Here is a 25,547-nt window from a genome sequence, read left to right as displayed (position 1 = left end):
TGTATGTATGTATGTATGTATGTATGTATAAATATATATACACATACATACATCTATATCATAGAGGTAGGCTTCAGAACCAATTGCACAATTAGTTTGTGCATCACTATTTTGAACTACAATCAGTCAGACCTACTTTCATACAGTAGGTCTTGAATCAATTGATTCCCTTTTTCGTTGACTTTTCTTTTCTTCCTAGAGTCCGTGGTACTGCTTCTCCTCACCCTTTATTGACTTTTCACATTTGTTTTTTTATTGGCCTTTTCAGCCCTTTTTCATTCGCTCTGAACGCCTTTTCTACTGTCCGTGGTATATATTGAAGCACTCAATGTGCAGCGGCGCTTTGCATTTCTCACATGCATAGGTAGTGCGTTTGTCACAATGACGACATCTCTGGAACCGGTGCATCGTGTTGATTGGCCAATGAGAAGCTTTGTCATATCTTGCTTGATCTTCAACAGTGGCAGCCAGTAGAGATCTCCTTCCGTGGCTCTGTGGTCTCGTGCCAAACTTTTGCATAAGAGACTGTGCCACTATCCATGAGAAGGTGAGCAGGTCGATTGTCCCTCCCATAACATCTCTGTAAAATAAATGGCTGTTTACGAGTGCACTGTTGAGAGACCATGCAAAGATGGGCCACCACCACTTCTTAGAACTGATGGAGATATAGTATCTTGAAACCTGTAGGTTGTGAAGAACAACACCCCCCATGTGCTCATTGTATCGGTTGATGCATTTTGTTGTAGGACTTTGTCAAAAGGCACATCGCTCCTTGTTCCATCTCTTGACAGAGGTCTCACTGTATTTCTCCTCCATGTTTGTTGCCACTGTGACAATGTCATTGTCTTTCTAACGGACCAGCAACTTGTCTCCTTGGCTCAAAACCTCAGAGGTTCCCAGAGTAACTTCATGAAGTCTTTCTGTGGCTTGAATGGGACATCAAACAGACGATTTTGCCTCATTGTTCCAGATCTCCCATATCCTCTTTTTGTCATTTCATTGAGGAGTGCAAGTAAAGTGAAGAGGTTGTCATGAAGGAACTTGCAACCTTGAGGTCCATGACCCAACCCAGTCTCAGGGAGGAGAGTGCGGGGTAGTGAGGGGTAGGTCATCATCACTGATAACGTTGTTCCTCTCATGATCTGTTTGCATAGGTTCAGCATACACATTCAACAGCCTGGCTGGCAAATGGCCTGTCTCCCCCTCATAGTCCGTATCTGACCCACCGCTATCACAATCTCTGAGGGATAACTGCAATGTTGCATGCCTTGTCTGGGCAGTCACCTAGATCCAACATATCCAGAACTTTACTCAACGTGAAACTAAAAGAAAGAACAGAGTAGAAAATTAGGTAGAACAAGAACTATGTATGTGTATACCTAGATGCACTGTGTTATTCCACCGGTCAACATGTTTACACATTCTATGACCACACTGAACAAAGTTGAGTAATTGCAAATGCATATATCAACACTAGACACCTTAAAGATGATGTGTACCAACAAATCTTTGTCCTATCTTAATCTTTTGTCCATACTTTACTAACCTTTTGTTTGGGAGCTTTGACGCAGCTATCGTCTTCTCATGGCGCAACCAGGAAGTAAACAGCTCTGGTCATGTGACAATCTACCATAAACATGTGACACTGCACATATTTCATTGAAACCCTTTATTATTTCAATATTTGCTGGAAATGCATTAATACATCATTCAGTAACATTTTTAGAGCCTTATAACTGAAAACGTTTTTTACGGTCACTATTGTGACTGATGGGATTCAATAGGTTAAACTGACTTGCCTAGTTAAATAAAGGTTAAATAAAACAAGAAAGATATGGAATTTAGCTAAAAGACCTCTCACTGTTCGCTAAGGGACCGCCTACAAAATGCTAATTTATGTGTCACCCACATCCGCACAAAGCTCTCTGGGAAAGAGAGTCCACTCGCTAAATAATTCAAGCCTGTTCTCTTCGCTGTGAACAAGATGCCGGCCGTCCATAAATTGCTTTTAGAGGAGGCTTTGCAGGACAGTCCTCAGGTAGGTCTATACTATTTAATGTTATGTGCTGTTTTTGAGAGGAAAGGTATTGTAGGAGATGCCAAATTGGGCAATCCGGCTCCACTGTTGTAGGCTAAAGTACTCTAGTCGACGATGAATGACAGCTTTGAATTGCCTGATTCTTATAGGAATGTAGCCTATTCCACTCATTGGCTATGTATCCGATACAAAGTTGATACAATGTGTCACAAGTCGTAATTGTTATCAGGAACTAATCCCGCCTCTAATTTGCATATTGCTCGAGATTCGAGAAGGGCTTTCCCTGTCTAGTCTTGAGCAGTGTCGTGATGAGTCGCGCATCGCCCAATTAGTAGTTCGGATGTCGATAAAGTCTGCGTCAAAACATCGATTAGTTGTTTATCGTGACAGTCACACTCTTCTTTGGACTATTTTGGGGTGCGATTGACATGGATTATTTGTTTGACAAAATAAGTGTTCATATCTGTTGGTTCTGAAAATACCCTGATTCGGGCCTATTTTACGGGCTGTGGGAGGGGTTTTTGAGTATAAGAATCAATAGGCTAACCGACCAAACCATGGGACTTAATGGACTGCACATATGGAATATATTTTTTTAAGGCACTGACTAAACCTAATTGTCCTCAGTAGCTTTGGTGGTGTGGAGATGTTAATCGGTTTAGTTTACTGTTTAAATAACACTATCTTAATAAAGCTTACTGTAATACTACTTAATATCAGTTAGGCTAAGAATATTCTTGATACCGTTCACTTGCAGACACAACCAAATGTAGGCTACATTTCTTTAGCCTAGGCTACTTCACTCGCACTTATGCTACAATAGGCTGTGTGAGAGAAATCTAGCATACATGAAATCACATTATCTTGTATTATTCATTATGTATGTAGTTTATGGCTGGCTCCTCTGAGTTAGATTTTTTTTAAATCAACATATTCCTGGAGTTTATGAATAGCTCTGCATAGTTCAGCATAGTTCTTCCTCTTCAAATCAATGAATCAATTAGAGTGAGTCACAGAACATGTCAAGACGCACATCTGCATTGCATTACTGTGGCGATTTAAAAATGTAATGCAGATGCATCTGATAGTAATATATAGACCTACAAAATGGTGTGTAAATATGAACCTATACACAATATAATCAGGATGTGTTCCTCTTTGCTGCATCCATACCAGTTTAGGGACAGATTGAAATTTACTTGGGTGGAGGGGTTAGACCAACTCACATGACCCTACCCATGTACTGTACAATAAATCGAACACTCAAAATAATGTTTACGACCAAAAATAACAACTGTAGCGACCCTGTGTCTATAAACGTGGATATCGACTTTGCATCTTCAGCATGCTTCAGCATGCTTCAGCATGCACAGTCGATGCCACGCAGGGCTATGAGCCAGAAGGTTCAGGGTTCACCAACCACCACAGACGAGCTCACTCTCCCTGCTTGTTTCATTACACTTACAATCATAGTTGGCTGCAGACAATGATCAGCCAGGGGAAAATCAGAGTTTTAACATTTTGATTAAATATTTATAATTATATATAATATATGCAACAAATCTTCCAAGAGGTTTCTGTGCCAATGCACTACACAACATAAACAAAGCATACTGACTTTGAGCACTTCAACATCATCGTTTGCGTTTTCAACATCACAAAAAATAGACTGTCAATCTCAACAAACAGAAAATACACCCCTCCCTACCTTGTATGCTTACCCAGTGTCAAGCCAAGCCTTTGATAATCTCCTATAGTCATACACGTTTTTGGTGTTTTGTAACAGAGGTTTCTTTCCAGTCATTCATTTCTGCATTGATTGGATTGATTGATTTTTATTTTATTGGTTAGTGTAAAAAATACAATTTTACACAAATATTTTTTTAAAGTGACCAGGATTTCACTATAAAGTCGGGGAATTATTTCCATTGTGGTCCCTATGTTTTACATAAATATATATATATAGAGAATTATATATAGACGCCAAAAAATGCTTTACCTCCAGATGAGGGGGAAGTTTAAGTACAATTCTTACAAGCTTGTTTGTCTGGTAGCTTATTCTTTAGATCTCTGGGGCTGCTAGTGAACCATGATGTGCAGGCATAATCAAAGTGACACTGGCCTAGCACACTTGTCAGAGTCTTTAGGATGTCTTTAGCTAGGTTTACATCCAATTGGTGACAGATTTTCATGTGAATATTCAATAATATTTCTAAAAACGATATGCCATTTCAGGGTTTAAAGCTTTTTTGGGGGGGGGGGTTCCAATAACATTAATTGTCTACCTCACGGTTCAGCTGTCAAATTTGAGCAATACACGTATCAGGGTATTGCATGCAAAGGCTAAGGTGTCCACTGTATGATATTAATATATTCAGTACCAGTCAAAAGTTTAGACACACCTACTGATTCAAGGGTTTTTCTTAATTTTTTAAACTATTTTCTACATTGTGGAATAATAGTGAAGACATTTAAAACTATGAAATAACACATGGAATCATGTAGTAACCAAAAAAGTATTGGTCAAATATCCCTTATACAGCCTGGAGGTGTGTTGGGTCATTGTCCTGTTGAAAAACAAATGATAGTCTCACTAAGTGCAAACCAGATGGGATGGCGTATCGCTACAGAATGCTGTGGTAGCCATGCTGATTAAGTGTGCTTTGAATTCTAAATAAATCACAGACCGTGTCATGAACAGAGCACCATCACACCTCCTCCTCTATGCTTCACGGTGGGAACCACACATGCGGAGATCATCCGTTCACCTACTCTGCATCTCACAAAGACAAAGTGGTTGGAACAAAAAATCTCATATTTGGACTCATCATACCAAAGGACAGATTTCCACCGGTCTAATGTCCACTGCTCATGTTTCTTGTCCCAAGCAAGTATTTTATTATTTTTGGTGTCCTTTTGTAGTCGTTTCTTTGCAGCAATTCAACCATGAAGGACTGATTCACTCAGTCTCCTCTGAACAGTTAATGTTGAGATGTGTCTGTTACTTGAACTCTGTGAAGCATTTATTTGGGCTGCAATTTCTGAGACTGGTAACTAATGAACATATCCTCTGCAGCAGTGGTAACTCTGGCTCTTCCTTTCCTGTGGCGGTCCTCATGAGCCAGTTTCATCATAGCGCTTGGTGGTTTTTGTGACTGCACTTGAAGAAACTTTCTAAATTCTTGACATCCACATTGACTGACCTTCATGTCTTAAAGTAATGGACTGTTGTTTCTCTTTGCTTATTTGAGCTGTTCTTGCCATAATATGGACATGGTATTTTACCAAATAGGGCTATCTTCTGTATACCACCCCTACCTTGTCACAACACAACCAATTGGCTCAAATGCATTAAGAAGGAAATAAATTCCACAAATGTACTTTTAACAAGGCACACCTGTTAATTGAAATGCATTCCAGGTGACTACCTCATGAAGCTGGTTGAGAGAATGTGTGCAAAGCTGTCAAGGCAAAGGGTGGCTAATTTGAAAAATCTCAAATCTCAAATATATTTAGATTTTTTTTGTTGTTGGTTACTGCATGATTCCAAATGTTATTTCATAGTTTGTCTTCACTATTATTCTACAATGTAGAAAATATTCAAAATAAAGAACCTTGAATCAGTAGGTGTCTAAACTGTCTAAACTAGTATTGTACATGTATACAGTTGTGGCCAAAAGTTTTGAGAATGACAGAAATATACATTTTCAATGTCTGCTGCCTCAGTTTGTATGATGGCAATTTGCATATACTCCAGAATGTTATGAAGAGTGATCAAATTAATTGCAAAGTCCCTCTTTGCCATGCAAATGAACTGAAAAAACCCCAAACATTTCCACTGCATTTCAGCCCTGCCACAAAAGGACCAGCTGACATCATGTCAGTGATTCTCTAGTTATCACAGGTGTGAGTGTTGACAAGGCTGGAGATCACTCTGTCATGCTGATTGACTTCGAATAACAGACTGGAAGCTTCAAAAGGAGGGTGGTGCTTGGAATCCTTGTTCTTCCTCTGTCAACCATGGTTACCTGCAAGGAAACGTGCCGGCATCATTGATTTGCACAAAAAGGGTTTCACAGGCAAGGATATTGCTGCCAGTAAGATTGCACCTAAATCAACCATTTATCGGATCATCAAGAACTTCAAGGAGAGCGGTTCAATTGTTGTGAAGGCGGCTTCAGGGCGCCCTAGAAAGTCCAGCAAGCGCCAGGACCGTCTCCTAAAGTTGATTCAGCTGCGGGATCGGGGCACCACCAGTACAGAGCTTGCTCAGGAATGGCAGCAGGCAGGTGTGAGTGCATCTGCACGCACAGTGAGGCGAAGACTTTTGGGGGATGGCCTGGTGTCAAGAAGAACAGCAAAGAAGCCACTTCTCTCCAGGAAAAACATCAGGGACAGACTGACATTCTGCAAAAGGTACAGGGATTGGACTGCTGAGGACTGGGGTAAAGTCATTTTCTCTGATGAATCCCCTTTCCGATTGTTTGGGGCATCAGGAAAAAAGCTTGCCTGGAGAAGACTAGGTGAGCACTACCATTAGTCCTGTGTCCTGCCAACAGTAAAGCATCCTGAGACCATTCATGTGTGGGGTTGCTTCTCAGCCAAGGGAGTGGGCTCACTCACAATTTGGCCTAAGAACACAGCCATGAATAAAGAATGGTATCAACACATCCTCTGAGAGCAACTTCTCCCAACCATCCAGGAACAGTTTGGTGACGAACAATGCCTTATCCAGCATGATTGAGCACCTTGCCATAAGGCCAAAGTGATAACTAAGTGGCTCGGGGAACAAAACATCAATATTTTGGGTCAATGGTCAGGAAACTCCACAAATTCGGACAAACTCTAAGCATGGATTATGCAAGAATGGGCTGCCATCAGTCAGGATGTGGCCCAGAAGTTAATTGACAGCATACCAGGGCGGATTGCAGAGGTCTTGAAAATGAAGGGTCATCACTGCAAATATTGACTCTTTGCATCAACTTCATGTAATTATCAATAAAAGCCTTTGCCACTTAGGAAATGCATGTAATTATAATTCAGTATTCCATAGTAACATCTGACAAAAATATCTAAAGACAATGAAGCAGCAAACTTTGTGGAAATTAATATTTGGGTCATTCTCAACTTTTGGCCATGACTGTACATACATGCCTACATACAGGAGGGGAAGCTTAGGCCTAACCCCAGAGCGAGAGAGCATGGTGCCATGCTATGACACAGACATGCATTTATTTTTGTCACATGGCTTCTCCTATACAGAAGGAGGGTAATTTTCAATCAGAAAATATTGCATCAAGATAACTATCAAGTTCAACTGTCGCAGTCAGTTGGAGCGCCGGGGTGCACTGCCTTCATGTCATAGGCCTGCAGTAGCTAACGCTTAATAATATCCACACCATACCAAACCTTTACAAACATTGACAAACTTTATTAGGGTAATATCAAAAGTAAGTATAGCCATTGTTTATAGGGAAAATACGAGCAGAAGAGCGAAAGTAAACCAGAGAAAAACACACAACCCTCCCCTGTGCCCCTGAAAAAAATGTGCTACCCTCCCTTATTTTGGGCCACCCCTTTACATTTTGATCTGTTCCTTACCACACCACACCTTTTTTATTGAAACAATTACAGGTTTATAACAGGTGAACAATCAGGCTAAAGGTCTTAAAAGCATAGCCCGATAATTAGGCTTATATCAGTGCCTGTCTGCCTGTTGATCCTATTGTCATTCTCAGTCTGCCTGGCTGTCAATGATCATATATTTCAGTATGTCCCTCTGTCTGCTTCAGACTCGCTCCTTGCTCAGTGTGTTTGAGGAAGATGCGGGAACACTCACAGACTACACCAACCAGCTGCTTCAGTCTATGCAGAGGGTTTATGGAGCCCAGGTAACACACACACGCACGAACAAAAGCCTGTGTTCAATCCAATTTCAAGAGTCATAGATTTTTTTTACGAGAGCATACTATAGCTTAGTTTGCATGATGTGTGCTGTTTCTGATAGTTCGTTTCCTGTAAGAGGGGTCATCCAGGGGATAAACTGCTAATAACATCACTTCCTGTGTTTGTCAGAGTGAGATGGGATTGGCTACAGAACAGCTGTCCAGTCAGCTACTGGAATATGAGAAGCAAGTAAGTATTTTCTTACTGAGCATATTGGACAACACTCATGCGCTTAACTGCAGTGTATTGTGATGCAACCTGCTGCCTAACGTTATTTCAGAAAGCACAAAACTCTGCATTCTACCATTGGATTTATAAGCATATCAAATCAAATTTTATTTGTCACATACACATGGTTAGCAGATGTTAATGCGAGTGTAGCGAAATGCTTGTGCTTCTAGTTCCGACAATGCAGTAATAACGAACAAGTAATCTAACTAACAATTCCAAAAAAACTGTCTTATACACAGTGTAAGGGGATAAGGAATATGTACATAAGGATATATGAATGAGTGATGGTACAAAGCAGCATAGGCAAGATACAGTAGATGATATCGAGTACAGTATAACATATGAGATGAGTATGTAAACAAAGTGGCATAGTTAAAGTGGCTAGTGATACATGTATTACATAAGGATGCAGTCGATGATATAGAGTACAGTATATACATATGCATATGAGATGAATAATGTAGGGTAAGTAACATTATATAAGGTAGCATTGTTTAAAGTGGCTAGTGATATATTTACATAATTTCCCATCAATTCCCATTATTAAAGTGGCTGGAGTTGAGTCAGTGTCATTGACAGTGTGTTGGCAGCAGCCACTCAATGTTAGTGGTGGCTGTTTAACAGTCTGATGGCCTTGAGATAGAAGCTGTTTTTCAGTCTCTCGGTCCCAGCTTTGATGCACCTGTACTGACCTCGCCTTCTGGATGACAGCGGGGTGAACAGGCAGTGGCTCGGGTGGTTGATGTCCTTGATGATCTTTATGGCCTTCCTGTAGCATCAGGTGGTGTAGGTGTCCTGGAGGGCAGGTAGTTTGCCCCCGGTGATGCGTTGTGCAGACCTCACTACCCTATGGATAGCCTTACGGTTGAGGGCGGTGCAGTTGCCATACCAGGCGGTGATACACCCCGCCATGATGCTCTCGATTGTGCATCTGTAGAAGTTTGTGAGTGCTTTTGGTGACAAGCCGAATTTCTTCAGCCTCCTGAGGTTGAAGAGGCGCTGCTGCGCCTTCTTCACGATGCTGTCTGTGTGAGTGGACCAATTCAGTTTGTCTGTGATGTGTATGCCAAGGAACTTAAAACTTGCTACCCTCTCCACTACTGTTCCATCGATGTGGATAGGGGGGTGTTCCCTCTGCTGTTTCCTGAAGTCCACAATCATCTCCTTAGTTTTGTTGACGTTGAGTGTGAGGTTATTTTCCTGACACCACACTCCGAGGGCCCTCACCTCCTCCCTGTAGGCCGTCTCGTCGTTGTTGGTAATCAAGCCTACCACTGTTGTGTCGTCCGCAAACTTGATGATTGAGTTGGAGGCGTGCGTGGCCACGCAGTCGTGGGTAAACAGGGAGTACAGGAGAGGGCTCAGAACGCACCCTTGTGGGGCCCCAGTGTTGAGGATCAGAGGGGTGGAGATGTTGTTGCCTACCCTCACCACCTGGGGGCGGCCCGTCAGGAAGTCCAGTACCCAGTTGCACAGGGCGGGGTCGAGACCCAGGGTCTCGAGCTTGATGACGAGCTTGGAGGGTACTATGGTGTTGAATGCCGAGCTGTAGTCGATGAACAGCATTCTCACATAGGTATTCCTCTTATCCAGATGGGTTAGGGCAGTGTGCAGTGTGGTTGAGATTGCATCGTCTGTGGACCTATTTGGGCGGTAAGCAAATTGGAGTGGGTCTAGGGTGTCAGGTAGGGTGGAGGTGATATGGTCCTTGACTAGTCTCTCAAAGCACTTCATGATGACGGATGTGAGTGCTACGGGGCGGTAGTCGTTTAGCTCAGTTACCTTAGCTTTCTTGGGAACAGGAACAATGGTGGCCCTCTTGAAGCATGTGGGAACAGCAGACTGGTATAGGGATTGATTGAATATGTCCGTAAACACACCGGCCAGCTGGTCTGCGCATGCTCTGAGGGCGCGGCTGGGGATGCCGTCTGGGCCTGCAGCCTTGCGAGGGTTAACACGTTTAAATGTCTTACTCACCTCGGCTGCAGTGAAGGAGAGACCGCATGTTTTCGTTGCAGGCCGTGTCAGTGGCACAGTATTGTCCTCAAAGCGGGCAAAAAAAGTTATTTAGTCTGCCTGGGAGCAAGACATCCTGGTCCGTGACTGGGCTGGATTTCTTCCTGTAGTCCGTGATTGACTGTAGACCCTGCCACATGCCTCTTGTGTCTGAGCCGTTGAATTGAGATTCTACTTTGTCTCTGTACTGGCGCTTAGCTTGTTTGATAGCCTTGCGGAGGGAATAGCTGCACTGTTTGTATTCGGTCATGTTACCAGACACCTTGCCCTGATTAAAAGCAGTGGTTCGCGCTTTCAGTTTCACACGAATGCTGCCATCAATCCACGGTTTCTGGTTAGGGAATGTTTTAATCGTTGCTATGGGAACGACATCTTCAACGCACGTTCTAATGAACTCGCACACCGAATCAGCGTATTCGTCAATGTTGTTATCTGACGCAATACGAAACATCTCCCAGTCCACGTGATGGAAGCAGTCTTGGAGTGTGGAGTCAGCTTGGTCGGACCAGCGTTGGACAGACCTCAGCGTGGGAGCCTCTTGTTTTAGTTTCTGTCTGTAGGCAGGGATCAACAAAATGGAGTCGTGGTCAGCTTTTCCGAAAGGGGGGCGGGGCAGGGCCTTATATGCGTCGCGGAAGATAGAGTAACAATGATCCAAGGTCTTTCCACCCCTGGTTGTGCAATCGATATGCTGATAAAATTTAGGGAGTCTTGTTTTCAGATTAGCCTTGTTAAAATCCCCAGCTTCAATGAATGCAGCCTCCGGATAAATTGTTTCCAGTTTGCAGAGAGTTAAATAAAGTTCGTTCAGAGCCATCGATGTGTCTGCTTGGGGTGGGATATATACGGCTGTGATTATAATCGAAGAGAATTCTCTTGGCAGATAATGCGGTCTACATTTGATTGTGAGGAATTCTAAATCAGGTGAACAGAAGGATTTGAGTTCCGGCGCCGACAGAGATGGCCGCCTCGCTTCGCGTTCCTAGGAAACTATGCAGTTTTTTTGTTTTTTTACGTGTTATTTCTTACATTAGTACCCCAGGTCATCTTAGGTTTCATTACATACAGTCGAGAAGAACTACTGAATATAAGATCAGCGTCAACTCACCATCAGTACGACCAAGAATATGTTTTTCGCGACGCGGATCCTGTGTTCTGCCTTACAAACAGTACAACGGAGCGGATCCTATGCAGCGACCCAAAAAAACGACTCCGAAAGAGAGGGAAACGAGGCGGTCTTCTGGTCAGACTCCGGAGACGGGCACACCGTGCACCACTCCCTAGCATTCTTCTTGCCAATGTCCAGTCTCTTGACAACAAGGTTGATGAAATCCGAGCAAGGGTAGCATTATAGAAGGTTTGAGTTCCATGCCAGCACTGAGAATTGTGTATTTTTCACATAATAGTCTCAAGTGTATTACTCTTTGGAATGTGCTACAGGAAGTGCTCTTTAAATGTTTAAAATCTCTTAAGGATAAGGGGGCACTATTTTCACGTCCGGATGAAAAGCGGGCCCAAAGTAAACTGCCTGTTACTCAGGCCCAGAAGCTAGGATATGCATATAATTGGTAGAGTTGGATAGAAAACTCTAAAGTTTCTAAAACTGTTAAAATTATGTCTGTGAGTATAACATAATTTATTTGGCAGGCGAAACCCCGAGGACAAACCATCCAGGAATTCAGTTTTTTGAGGTCACTCTCTTTTCAATGGGTTTTCTATGTGGTGCTTGCAATTCCTATCGCTTCCACTAGATGTTAACAGTCTTTAGAAATTGGTTGATGTTTTACCTTTGAGAAATTAAGAAGTAGGGCTGTTCAGAACGAGGGTCGAGTCTAGTGTACTGTTGTGGTTGGGGCGCATAACCTGAAAGCTCGCTCCACTTTGTTTTCGTCCGGTATTGTACACAGTTTATCCCATCTTAAATTGTATCGATTATTTACCTTTAAAAATACCTCAAGTTGGATTAGGAAAGTTTGAAATGTTTGGATCAGGTAACTATATTAGATACTTTGTAGTCATGTTGTGTGAGTTGGAACCGGTGTTTTTCTGGATCAAACGCACCAAATAGATGGACATTTTGGAGATGTAATGACAGAATTTATCTAACAAAAGGACCATTTGTGATGTTTAATGGACATATTGGAGTGCCAACAGAAGATCTAAAGTCACTGTCTTTTTTTCCCTCCAGAATTTTGCCCTTGGTAAAGGTGATGAGGAGGTGATCAGCACACTGCAGCAATTTGCCAGAACTGTGGGGGAGGTGAGGCTCATGCATCAGTACGCGTGTGTTATTGTTACTGTGTTTGTGCGCATATAGGGGATGTATTGCATGTATATGGGGGTTTAACAGTCTTGGAATCTATGGAGGTTTGATAATATTTTATATAAATTTGATATACCAAAAATATCCTCTCCCATTTGTATAAATTGGGAGTTGAATAATCGGTTTCCCCTTATCATTACAATGAACACATTTCATCATTGGAGCTTTGATAAATTCTCTGTAGAGGCTATGGGGCGCAGGCTGCCAGGATGAGAGGGGTAGATGGGTGGAGGTATAGCCAGATAGAGAATCACTCTGGCTGGCCTCGAGGTGTAGTCTAGTGGTGGGAGTGTTTGGATGGATGGACTGAGCAGCAGGGGGCCTTGCTAGCCTGTGGTGGAGTGGCATTAGAGCAGCCACAAAGAATGAAGTCATTGTTTGCCCTTCTAGCCCAACAACTCTGGCCTAGAGCATACATCCATCTCCCTGCAGGTTATACCTAATCCTGCTCTGACCTTTGTTCCACAGTCCACAATAAACTGAAGAGGTTTTAGGTTTTCAACAGTGTTTACTTGATAGATTATTTAGGGTATTATGCTTAATATTAATAACAAATTTACAGGATTAAATTCATCTGCAGACCAAGAAAATGTGTTTTGGCTGGCTCTCAAATTGCAGGATGGAGATTGATCACCACATTCTGATTCTGATCAGTCATTTTAATTAACTGCTTTTGAACTCCTTTTTGAACCACAATCAATCATCCCCTGCTGTTTTCAGGGATTACACGAGAGCCGAGGGTGCCTCTGGGTAATTTAGTTTTGATGTAAGGCTGAGTGTGTCTGTCTCTGTTCTACCCAGCTGAACACACTACACTCAGAGCTGGCCTCTCAGATGGCTGACAGAATGATTTTTCCCATGATCCAGTTCAGAGAGAAAGACCTTACAGGTAGACACAATTTACAAACACCTGCTTATCAGCCTGTTGCTTTCACACATTTTGAATACAATATCCTTGTGTTTGATTCAGACTTTTTGCGTTGTCATGGTTTTTGACACTGAATCTCTATTTGACTTCTCAGAGATAAGCACATTAAGAGAAGTATTTGGCATTGCCTCTGATGGTATGTATGGGTTTCTCATTTGATATGATTTTGTTTGAGTTATAACACAGCAGCTGATCGTCAGACTCATGTCTACTCCTTCCCCTTCACAGAGCACGAGGCTGCCATGGTCAAGTACAGCAGACTGCCCAAGAAGAAGGAGAATGAGAAGGTAGTGATGTGTACTAGCCAAACCTCTAACAGTACAACAATGCACTAGAAGTGTCTGTAGCCTTGGATGAGATCTTTAAGGGTCATGGCCCTCAGCAAAGCTCACTAAATCATTTTCGACCCAAGCCACCCCTGTTCCCAGACTTTGAACTACCCCCCCCCCCCCCCCCTGCAGGAAAAACAGAACTAGATAATGCTTTGTGTCAGGTGTGAGATCCCTCCTAAACAGCTCGGGCTAATGTTCCTGTCGACCCAGTAAGGCCAGCAGGCTAGTCTAGTTGCTATGTAACTATTATGAATGTTTTTGTCAATTTGTTTTCTACTGTATTTAAATGCCACTTTAAACATGTACATGATACTGCAACAAAATGCCCCCATGGGGACAACAAAGTCAGTAAAGCTGGTACTATTAGATGACATGTGCTACTGTATAACTGCCTCATAATATTTGAGAGGTCATGACATACTTCAGTTGAGGTGATGTTGCTCTGTTTAGCTCTCCCCCTGATTAACTGGGTATTTGGGTTATTCATTACTTGTGTGTTTGTGAACTACTGCGTTGTGGTGCAGGTGAAGGCAGAGTTGGTGGGGGAGGTGGCCTACTCCAGGAGGAAGCAGCACCAGGCCTCCATGCAGTATTACTGTGCCCTCAATGCCCTGCAGTACCGCAAGAGAGTAGCTATGCTGGAGCCCATGCTGGGATACACACAGGCCCAGGTACAACCACCATAGCCAATACAAACACACACCCAAACCCCTACTACAAGTAGTAAACCAGTCGTTAAACCAATCAACACACTTTATTCCTACCGCAAGTCAACTACAGTATGTGAATAAACCAGGATAGCACAGATTGCTGTGGTCCAATAGCAAGTCAGAACTGGAGAAGCAATGAATGCACAGATGTCTTCTGTCTTTGTGTCCCTCTCAGATCCATTTCTATAAGAAAGGCATGGATCTAGTCTCAAAGAAAATGGACAGCTTCCTGGTGTCAGTGTCTAGCATGACACAAAGTATCCAGGCTCAGTTGGACTCGGAGGCTGAGGCCATGCGTCTGACCCAGCGAGAGCTGCTCTCCATGGAGGATACTGTGTACATGCCTGACCGTGACCCCGTCCCAGTCAACCGCACGCTTATACAGAAGGCAGGCTACCTCAATATCAGGAAGTAAGGATAACTTTGATTTCATTGTTTTCAAGGGTGTTTTCTTAAAATGTGTGTACCAGTATCTGATGTCTCTTCTCCTTGTTTGATGGTTTCAGGTCTGTCTGGTGTCTACAGGGCCTTTTTATTCCCCATCAAAGGACACTTTAGTTGCGCCTGTTTTAATCCATTAAACTCCAATAAAAATGTGTCTCAATGTTACACTCATTGTACTTCAGAGAAAACAATGTTTGTCAGCCCTGGCTGTCAGCTACAATTCTAGTTACATATAAGAAGGTAGAATTGCCCAACCAACATTGTTAAGGGAGGCAGGTAGCCTAGCGGTTAAGAGCATTGGGACTAGAACCGAAAGATCGCTGATTCAAATTCCCGAGCCGACTAGGTGACAAATCTGTCGATGTGCCCTTGAGCAATGCACTTAACCCTAATTGCTCCTGTAATCGCTCTGGATAAGAGCGTCTGTTAAATTATTAAATGTCAAATTAAATTAAAATGCCAGAGCTGTCAGATGCAGTCTTTTCCTCATATACTTTGCCAGACTTTGACAACTGTCTGCAGCACAAAATAAAAGGTTCTGCAGAAAGCAATTTTATTTAATGACACATCCGTGTCATCCATACATAATTGTAGAGAAGTTTCTTGATTTGACTTCTCAACACTTTCTGAGTGCTTTTGCTGTAGATTTCCAATTTTAGGTCCATTCACTGAGTCATTGAGACGGCAGCTGCTCCAAATCTGTGACCTGGGTCGTATTCACTAGGAACAAAACGGAAGCAAACAGGCCAAACGGCAGGAGGGACTGCCTGTAATGCTTGTTCTCGTTTTCAAAAGTTTTTGCTATGGTGTACACTGCTTTCCTTCACAGTAAGACGGGCCTGGTGACAACCACCTGGGACCGCCTTTACTTCTTTACCCAGGGAGGGAACCTCATGTGCCAGCCGCGAGGGGCTGTGGCAGGGGGTATGGTGCTGGACCTGGATAACAGCTCCGTCATGGCCGTAGAGTGCGAAGACAGACGCTACTGTTTTCAGATCACCTCCCCCTCCGGTAAAACGTACGCTAAACCTTCACTGAACCTCCCCAAGACCAACACAGAGTTGTGAGAATAAGTTGTATTGTCCTACAAAACAATGTGCTTTAATTTTGTTCTTGTGATGTTGCAGGTCAATGATTCTACAGGCAGAGAGCAAAAAGGAATATGAGGAAGTATGTATCATATCAGTCAAATCTTTTGTATCAGTTTGTTTTCTAGGCTTCTTTCATCCATGTGTTAAAAGCCATTGCTACACATTCATTCATGTTTGTTTTTCTGGCCTGCTTGTCACAAGCTGCATTAGAGGAACTATTTGAAATCTCTGATGTTTGTTGAGAGATGGACGCCTAATACTAACTTCTGTTTCTTCTCCCCAGTGGATTTGCACTTTGAACAACATTTCCCGACAAATCTACCTGACAGACAACCCTGAGGTAAATTACAGTCGTGGCCAAAAGTTTTGAGAATGACACAAATATACATTTTCAAAGTTTGCTGCTTCAGTGTCTTTAGATATTTTTCTCAGATGTTACTATGGAATACTGAAGTATAATTACAAGCATTTCATAAGTGTCAAAGGCTTTTATTGACAATTACATGACGTTGATGCAAAGAGTCCATTTTTGAGGTGTTGACCCTTCTTTTTCAAGACCTCTGCAATCTGCCCTGGCATGCTGTCAATTAACTTCTGGGACACATGATGGCAGCCCATTCTTGCATAATCAATGCTTAGTTTGTCAGATTTTGTGGGATTTCGTTTGCCCACACGCCTCTTAAGGATTGACCACAAGTTCTCAATGGGATTAAGGTCTGGGGAGTTTCCGGGCCATTGGCCCAAAATATAGATGTTTTGTTCCCCGAGCCACTTAGTTATCACTTTTGCCTTATGGCAAGGTGCTCCATCATGCTGGATAAGGCATTGTTTGTCACCAAACTGTTCCTGGATGGTTGGGAGAAGTTGCTCTCGGAGGATGTGTTGGTACCATTCTTTATTCATGGCTGTGTTCTTAGGCAAAATTGTGAATGAGCCCACTCCCTTGGCTGAGAAGCAACCCCACACATGAATGGTCTCAGGATGCTTTACTGTTGGCATGACACAGGACTGATGGTAGTGCTCACCTTGTCTTCTCCGGACAAGCTTTTTTCCGGTTGCCCCAAACAATCGGAAAGGGGATTCATCAGAGAAAATGACCCCAGTCCTCAGCAGTCCAATCCCTGTACCTTTTGCAGAATATCAGTCTGTTCTTGATGTTTTTCCTGGAGAGAAATGGCTTCTTTGCTGCCCTTCTTGACACCAGGCATTCCTCCAAAAGTATTCACCTCACTGTGCGTGGAGATCCACTCATACCTGCCTGCTGCCAATTCTTAGCAAGCTCTGTACTGGTGGTAACCCGATCCCGCATCTGAATCAACTTTAGGAGACGGTCCTTGTGCTTGCTGGACTTTCTTTGGCGCCCTGAAGCCTTCTTCACAACAATTGAACCACTCTCCTTGAAGTTCTTGATGATCCGATAAATGGTTGATTTAGGTGCAATCTTACTGGCAGAAATATCCTTGCCTGTGAAGTCCTTTTTGTGCAAAGCAATGATGGCAGCACGTGTTTCCTTGCAGTTAACCATGATTGACAGAGGAAGAACAATGATTCAAAGCACCACCCTCCTTTTGAAGCTTCCAGTCTGTTATTTGAACTCAATCAGCTTGACAGAGTGATCTCCAGCCTTGTCCTCATCAACACTCACACCTGTGTTAATGAGAGAATCATTGACATGATGTCAGCTGGTCCTTTTGTGGCAGAGCTGAAATGCAGTGGAATTCAGTTCATTTGCATGGCAAAGAAAGACTTTGCAATGAATTGCAATTCATCTGATCACTCTTCATAACATTCTGGAGTATATGCAAATTGCCATCATATAAACTGAGGCAGCAGACTTTGAAAATTTATATTTCTGTCATTCTCAACTTTTGGCCTCGACTGTACATATTATATACCACCTCTAGCACCAGCTGGTTAGTTGACGATACTTATCAACTAAAATAGAGTGGTAAATCAGTCATTTTTCCTAGCACTTAAAAGCAGTTGTGATGAATAATCAATCTTAATTTGATCACCCTGTCGCAGGAGAACCTTTAAAAAGCCTTCTGAAGTTTGTAATCTCCACTTTGACATTTCAGATTTGATTTTCCCTTTCGAAAAATGTACCAACCCCTACACAAATGTCCATGATTTATAATCTACATAATTCACATTTCCTGATACTGCAGGATTATTGTCCTTCTGTAGCAAACTCTCAAATGATGATCTTACATCTATTTGCATGTTGTGGTAAGGCAAAGACACACCCTTTTGTTTTTAAACCAAGCCCATTCTGAGTAGCAACAGGGCAATGCGACAGGATGTTTCCAGCTCCAGAGTCCGGTCTGGTCTGGTCTTGTGTTTAGCACATTTCCTGATTGTTTTAGAGATGATACTGTTGCTCCCATGAGAAATGTCTGAACTGTGATTTAGTGTTTTATGACACAGACCTAGTCTTATCTAATGACCCTGAGGAGTCCACATTCTCAGAGGCTGCTACTTCCACCCAGTTGAACTTCCACCCATTCCCCCTGCACATAGCAACACAGACGACCTATCTATACGGTGTGTGTATATATGCTTACGTGTGCGTTCACCAGCGGGTTCTGCGCGCTTAGATGTGTGCTTTCCCATAATTTGTATACATTAACAAATGCATCGTCTGTTCTGTTGCTTCCTCTCTGCCCTCATGACTCCCTAGTGCCCCTCTGTAATTTGTTGGCTTCTTATTACGTTTGGAATCTGGCACAAATCAGACTAGGAAGTATGATGCAAACAACTGGTGGGTCAGTGTAAGGTCAAGTACTGCTTCCAATTGATACTTTTGATAGGCCTATATGGTGTACATAGCTTGTTATGTATTATGTCTGATATACAGTACCAGTCAAACGTTTGGACACACCTACTCATTCAAGGGTTTTCTTTATTTGGACTATTTTCTACATTGTAGAATAATAGTGCAGACATCAAATCTATGAAATAACACCTGTAGAATCATGTAGTAACCAAAAAAGGGTTTATTTTATATTTGAGATTCTTGAAAGTAGCCACCCTTTGCCTTGATGATAGCTTTGCACACTCTTGGCATTATCTCAACATTTAATTCTGAGTTGGAATGGACCCTACAAGGTGTTGAAAGCGTTCCACAGGGATGCTGGCCCATGTTAACTACAATGCTTCCTACAGTTGTGTCAATTTGACTAGATGTCCTTTGGGTGGTGGACCCTTCTTGATACACACGGGAAAAACCCAACGGCGTTGCAGTTCTTGACACAAACCAGTGCGCCTGGCACATAATACCATACCTCGTTCTAAGGCACTTCAGTCTTTTGTCTTTCCCATTCACCCTCTGAATGGCACACACTAAGTCTCAAAGCTTAAAAATCCTTCTTTAACCTGTCTCCTCCCCTTCATCTACACTGATTGAAGTGGATTTAACAAGTGACATCAATAAGGGATCATAGCTTTTACCTGGTCAGTCTGTCATGGAAGGAGCAGGTGTTCTTAATGTTTTGTACAGTCAGTGTATTTGATCACGGACGTCTGCTGTGCCTGCCTCAACCTATGTTTTCAATAGAATTAGCCAAACTACGCCCTTTTGTGGCATCATGTGTTTCTCACAGAGCATGTTAGGACTGTTATCATTATTACAGTGTAATGACAGAAGCTGCACCTTGTTCCCTTCTTTAGGCAGTGGCCATCAGACTGAACCAGACAGCCATCCAGGCGGTCACGCCCATCACCAGCTTTGAGAGGAGAGGGGAGGGCTCGCCCAACCCAGACAGGTTAGCCTCTCATGCAGAGGAAACACCTTGCTTTTCCTGGAAAATAAAGTGTCGTCATGTGTTATTTCAGGAATGCTAATCGTGTCCTCATCACACTTGTTTTTTGTATCTCTTTGTCACTCACTCTGCGTCCTCTCCCTCCCTCTCTGCAGGGCTAAGCCAGGTGGGGTGCCGTCCTCTAGCAGTGCTCCAGAAGCAGAGGACCTTATAGTTCCAGGGACACCCATCCAGTTTGACATCATGCTGCCTGCCTCGGAGTTCCAGGACCAGAACAGGGTCGGAGGGAGGTAAAACCAACACCACAGGGGCTGGTGTGTCAGAACCATTTCCTGTTTGCTGATTTGTCTAATAATAGCTCTACCAGGTTGAATAGTGTGCGTTTCCTCCTTGACAGGCGTACAAACCCATTTGGAGAAACAGATGACGACTGCTCCCCTGAAAGCGATGGTAGGAGTGTCTCCAGTCCAGTTTATTGGTGCCATACTCTTGTGCACTACATATCCCATGATCCTCTATGTCTCCTCGTGCGTGTCTGCAGACTCTCTGCTGCAGCAGGTGTTTGCGGTGCGGTTCCTGGGCTCCATGGCGGTGCGTTCGGGACAAACCCAGGAAGTGATCTATGAGGCCATGAGACAGGTGCTGGCGGCTCGAGCCATCCACAACATCTTCAGAACCACAGAGTCCCATCTCATGGTCACCAGCAGCTGTCTCAGGTACAAACACAGGGCAGACAGGAGGCCCATGAAAGTGCCTAGGGAGCTTAACATTGCCACTATGTTGAGAAATTGTGTTTTCTTTACGACAGGTTGATTGACCCCCGGACACAAGTCACAAGAATCAGTGTAAGTTCCATGGAAATCTTACTTAGTTGACGCTGATCACTGTAGGTTGGTGGCACCTTAATTGGGGAGGACGGGAACGTGGTAATGGCACGAGTGGAATCAGTGTAATGGTATTAAACACATGATGCCGTTCCAGCCATTATTATGAGCCGTCCTCCCCTCAGCAGCCTCCACTGACTCTAATAGTAATCTGTATTGTCTGTTACCTAGTGCTTCATTCCTGGTGATGGCAGTAGGTATTCAGTATGAATGAATTCCCCCCCCCAAGTTCCAGCTACAGGAGGTGACCCAGTTTGCGGCCCACCAGGAGAACGGCAGGCTGATGGGCTTCGTGGTTGAGGGGCGAGACTGGAGCGAAGGGACCGAGGAGGGAGAGCCCTCCTTTAGTGCATTTGTCTTCGAGAGCAACACGGAGGGAGAGAAGGTAGGTATCATAAAACACATTCATGTGCTGCATTCAATATGTGGGTTTACATGTCGTTTACTTGCCGTGAGTCAGTCTCAGTGTAATTCGTGTCATATCTTTTTTCACAGATATGTTACACTATAAGTTTGGGGAAGGATATTATAGAAGCAAAGAAGGTTTGTTTTAAAATCTACATTTTTGAATAACCCTATGTTTAGTATTTCTATGCATCTGAATCTCTCTCTCTCTCTGTGTGTGTGTGTGTGTGTGTGTGTGTAGGACCCGGAGGCTCTAGCTCAGCTGATGAAAAACATGCCTCTGACCAACGATGGCAAGTTCCTCCTGCTGGACAGTGAGACTGGTGACACGGCTAACGGAGGAGCACCGGATGAGGAGGAGTCTGAGGCCTAGCCATGCCTCATAGTACCAGGGGAGAGAGTCAGAGGTCCTCCCACAAAACGCCTCCTCACGTGGTGTTGCGATGTTCTCATGAGCCCTTCCCCCTTGCTCTAGTCTGGTACATGTTGACCAGGAAAACCCTCCTGGGTTTATATGGCGTCTCTCACTCATGACCACTGAAGTGATGTACAGTTTCTTATACAAAATGGACAATGTTTAGGTTGACTATTTTATCCCTTTATTTTCCCTGGTGGAATTAATATCCTCAGCCATCCTGTCAGTTTAAATCCCTTTCTCCAGCATGAATAGGTTTACATTTCCTAGCTTTGAGTTTAGTGGTACTTTTGTGTTAATAATGCTGCAGTATAATATTGTGTAGATGGCTGGCTATGATGACTTACATGTAGGTCTTGTCAGCAGCACTTCATATGACATTTATACTGTACATCTTTCATTCCTACGAGACCATATTGCACTTCCAAGGTTTCTATTTAATCAAAGGCTTGATGTCCCAGGCAGAATGCACCGACTTCAGACATTATCCGGCAACATTTATGAAGTAAGGTTTTAATCACAATGAAGGACGGGGGAAGGTACTGTATAGTCAGAATTTTGGCGTACCATGTCACGCTAAACTCCCATTCCTTGTTGTCTGGGAGGCAGCGATTAAAGAATGAAGAACGTGTTAATGCTCCAACCATATGTGTCTTCAAACAGTGGGCATGGTGGCATAGAAGCCTGTCTGGGAGTATGAATGAGTCATGGTAGGGCAGAAACCAAAATGCAGAAACCATACTGCCATACAGTAAGATGATAGGGTGAACATTGTCTCGTCCATTTCCTTAATGCTATTTTGTATTTTATAAACCACTACCTATAGAATCTGCTTGGAGCTTTATTTACTTACTAGTCGGGCTTCGGATGGTACTTGGTCTGTGAAAATATTTGTCAATTATTTTTTTAACAGCATTTGCAAAGTAAATATGACATATGTCAAACATTGAAGATTGCATAGAGGTCTGTTATTTTCTGAATCAGTATAATATGAGTGATAAAACGCATGAATTATTTTATGACGTGCTTCCAGTGGGAAGGTGTCTAGACTGTCTGCCTTTGGTACTGAATCAGATTCAGATACAGAATATCTCCTGACTTGTTCCATTAACCAATTGCAAGTAAGCAGAATGTCTACCATTCACCAATAGAGAAATGCTAAACAAGACTAAGGCCTAGATTCAATCGGATCAAGCGATGGCAGACCGCTCCATAGCGGATGTTTTGGAGGGGGAACTGCGTTAGCTCCGTTGAATCGGTGAGCAGATGCTCTTGCTTGATTCATCTCGACCCGGGCACCTGTGTAGGCTTGTTTTTCACCGCCAGGGCATGAGCCAGGTGCGCCATTCAAAGCCGACGGCGAAGTTGGCTCAAAACAAAAGTGACATAATTAAGCACGTGGAGTAATGAGTAGGATTGTGTGTTTTCACCTGCAAAAGAAAACAACGAGTTTGAAAATTCAAACATTTTATGGAAAAGGGATGTATGTTTCTGCCCTACCACGCACCCATGCTGTTGATAACATGATAGTGGTGCAGATTACTGTTTGATTTGAGAAGGACTCTCCCTCACTGCTTTTGCCCGTTTACGTCACGGGCCATAGACCTGTGCCCTGCGGCTCAACATTGACGAATCCGGCCATTGTCACAAAGCCACACCCGCCCCACTCGATTTAGAACAAGAAAGTGTAGGCTATAAAGAAATAATTACACCCAAATTGAAAATCATTAAACTAAATAATGTGGATTTCTAATCAGCCTAATAAACAAGGCTGTGTGTGATTTATTAAATTAGACTGCGTGCAGCCAGTGGCAATGTCCACTGCCAGGAGCCACTTATGAATTTGACAGCTCTAACAGGCGACACCAAAAACAACTGCTATGTGGATGTCGGCTAAAGCGGATCTGATTGAATTGAACCTTAAGGGCTTGTAAACTCAGCAAAAAAAAAAAACCTCCCTGTCAACTGTTTATTTTCAGCAAACTTAACATGTGTAAATATTTGTATGAACATAAAGATTCAACAGACAAACTGAACAAGTTCCACAGACATGTGACTAACAAATGGAATAATGTGTCCCTGAACAAAGGGGGGAGATCAAAATCAAAAGTAACAGTCAGTATCTGGTGTGGCCACCAGCTGCATTAAGTACTGCAGTGCATCTCCTCATGGACTGCATCAGATGTGCCAGTTCTTCCATCAAGGCAACTGCAAGATCCCCAGACATTTCTGGGGGGAATGGCCCTAGCCCTCAACCTCCGTTCCAACAGGTCCCAGATGTGCTCAATGGGATTGAGATCCGGGCTCGTCGTTAGCCGTGGCAGAACACTGACATTCCTGTCTTGCAGGAAATCGTGCACAGAACGAGCAGTATGGCTGATGGCATTGTCATGCTGGAGGGTCATGTCAGGATGAGCCTGCAGGAAGGGTACCACATGAGTGAGGAGGTCTTCCCTGAAACACACAGCGTTGAGATTGCCTGCTATGACAGGCATCTCATAGTAAGACATCGCAATTTATTGCCCTGGCCACATCTGCAGTCCCCATGCCTAAAGCACATTCACGCAGATAAGCAGGGACCCTGTGCATCTTTCTTCTGGTGTTTTTCAGAGTCAGCAGAAAGGCCTCTTTTAGTGTCCTAAGTTTTCATAACTGTGACTTTAATTGCCTACCGTCTGTAAGCTGTTAGTGTCTTAACGACCGTTCCACGGGTGCATGTTCATTAATTGTTTATGGTTCATTGAACAAGCATGGGAAACACTGTTTACTCTTTACAATGAAGTTATTTAGATTTTTACGAATTCTTTGAAAGACAGGGTCCTGAAAAAGGGACGTTTCTTTTTTGTGCTGAGTTTATTTCAACTAAACGTCATGTATGCGCCATTTCTGAATGGGAGATGTTTTTATTATTATTGTGGAATAATAATGACAATTGGTCAAAGCTTGACTCTGCGTGGACCGAAAGGTCATTCAGTGTTGACCAAGGTGTTTACTTGCATGCTGAGTTGGCAGCTTTAAAACAGCTTATACTGTGTGTTATTCTTAGTCTGTCATTATCAGGCCGAACTCCATTCCCTCCTTTTCCCTCAAGGGCTCTCGTGACATTCTGTTTTAAATGGCTGTGTCTAGACAGACGGTTTTGCATTCCTGCATTGTTTACTCCTTAAAACATGAAGGAGATAGTTGAGGGGCGAATCCTTACTTCCACTTAAGTTTTTTTTATTCATGTCAATGGGAGACTAAGTGAAAATTTGACTTAAATGGAAGTTACGATTCAACCCTAGAGAGGATCAATCTTCTGTAATCCTCCTTAGTGTCTGCCCTTCATATTGCTCAAACATCCTTGTGTTCCTTCTGCTTTAAGTAAAATGCACAGTCAGGGAAGGTATATACAAGCGATCTGAATCAAGTTCAATGCTCTCTTTTGCAAATGACCTTTGGTTGTATATGACAGTGCTCCCCCCCACAACTTTACATTCATTGTTTGACCTATAGTTTTCCAAAAATGTTAACATGTTATCTTTTAATAAATACAAGTGACATTTTATTACTCCTTTAAGTGTTTTGTTTTTACATCACAAAATGAAGCATTTCTTTAATTGACACACAGGGCTTAGGAATGGGGTGGGCAGAGGAGAGGCACCTGAGCTTTAGCTAGCGTTGTTACATTCAGCATGTTATATAAGGTTGTTATCACTGACTTTGATAGACACCATTGTGGACAGGAGGCATAATACTGTATGGTCCGGCACATTGAAGCTGTCAAAACAGGTCGTCAAGGTACATTTAAAATGTAAATACAACGCATATAGTTTCTTTAATACGGTATATTATTCATGCCACAAATATACATAATATTCAACAAATCATTAGTTTAGAGGCTACTCTGATTATCTACAACACAGGCACACAGTGTTCTACACACGTACGTTCAGGAGTCTTTGTAGTAGTTGTTGAAGTTGATGCGGAGCAGGAAGTCCTCCAGGTGAGGCTGATATCCTCGGTTCACCAGCTTGGTCACCA

At 43.0% G+C, this 25,547-nt stretch overlaps 2 protein-coding genes across 6 annotated transcripts in view; one reads left to right on the top strand and one right to left on the bottom strand.

The window, feature by feature from the left end:
- The first annotated feature begins 1,917 nt into the window (after positions 1 to 1,917).
- On the top strand, positions 1,918 to 25,071 carry appl2 (adaptor protein, phosphotyrosine interaction, PH domain and leucine zipper containing 2). The gene is made up of 20 exons (XM_020456643.2): positions 1,918 to 2,038; positions 7,831 to 7,929; positions 8,114 to 8,173; positions 12,420 to 12,491; positions 13,356 to 13,443; positions 13,577 to 13,618; positions 13,711 to 13,769; positions 14,339 to 14,485; positions 14,700 to 14,935; positions 15,798 to 15,986; positions 16,096 to 16,138; positions 16,343 to 16,399; positions 19,729 to 19,823; positions 19,976 to 20,110; positions 20,218 to 20,270; positions 20,362 to 20,536; positions 20,629 to 20,665; positions 20,934 to 21,089; positions 21,200 to 21,247; positions 21,351 to 25,071. Exons 1-20 carry the CDS (start codon positions 1,985 to 1,987, stop codon positions 21,480 to 21,482), a joined length of 1,977 nt encoding a protein of 658 aa, XP_020312232.1. The 5' UTR covers positions 1,918 to 1,984; the 3' UTR covers positions 21,483 to 25,071.
- tubgcp6 (tubulin gamma complex component 6) overlaps positions 23,820 to 25,547 on the bottom strand; it is a 32,755-nt gene continuing 31,027 nt past the window's right edge. For 3 of the 5 annotated variants that reach the window (XM_031801260.1, XM_020455990.2, XM_020455986.2), the window contains one exon: positions 25,044 to 25,547. In XM_031801260.1, coding sequence (XP_031657120.1) covers positions 25,456 to 25,547 — 92 coding nt within the window. In that variant the 3' untranslated portion in view covers positions 25,044 to 25,455. Of the gene's footprint in view, positions 23,942 to 25,043 lie in introns of those variants that run through there. The other 2 variants (XM_020455987.2, XM_020455991.2) reach the window with 2 other exon arrangements.

The sequence above is a fragment of the Oncorhynchus kisutch genome, linkage group LG22 (genome assembly GCF_002021735.2).
Source record: "Oncorhynchus kisutch isolate 150728-3 linkage group LG22, Okis_V2, whole genome shotgun sequence".
Lineage (NCBI taxonomy): Eukaryota > Metazoa > Chordata > Actinopteri > Salmoniformes > Salmonidae > Oncorhynchus > Oncorhynchus kisutch.
The sequence above is the reverse complement of the archived record's forward strand: the minus strand, read 5'-3'. Positions and strand labels throughout refer to the sequence as shown.

Coding starts and splice junctions, on each gene's coding strand:
- appl2 (XM_020456643.2), top strand. CDS start 1,985: ATGCCGGCCGTCCATAAATTGCTTTTAGAGGAGGCTTTGCAGGACAGT. Junction 15,987..16,095: donor ACCTCCCCCTCCGGTAAAAC/GTACGCTAAACC, acceptor GTGATGTTGCAG/GTCAATGATTCTACAGGCAG. Junction 20,271..20,361: donor CTGCTCCCCTGAAAGCGATG/GTAGGAGTGTCT, acceptor GCGTGTCTGCAG/ACTCTCTGCTGCAGCAGGTG.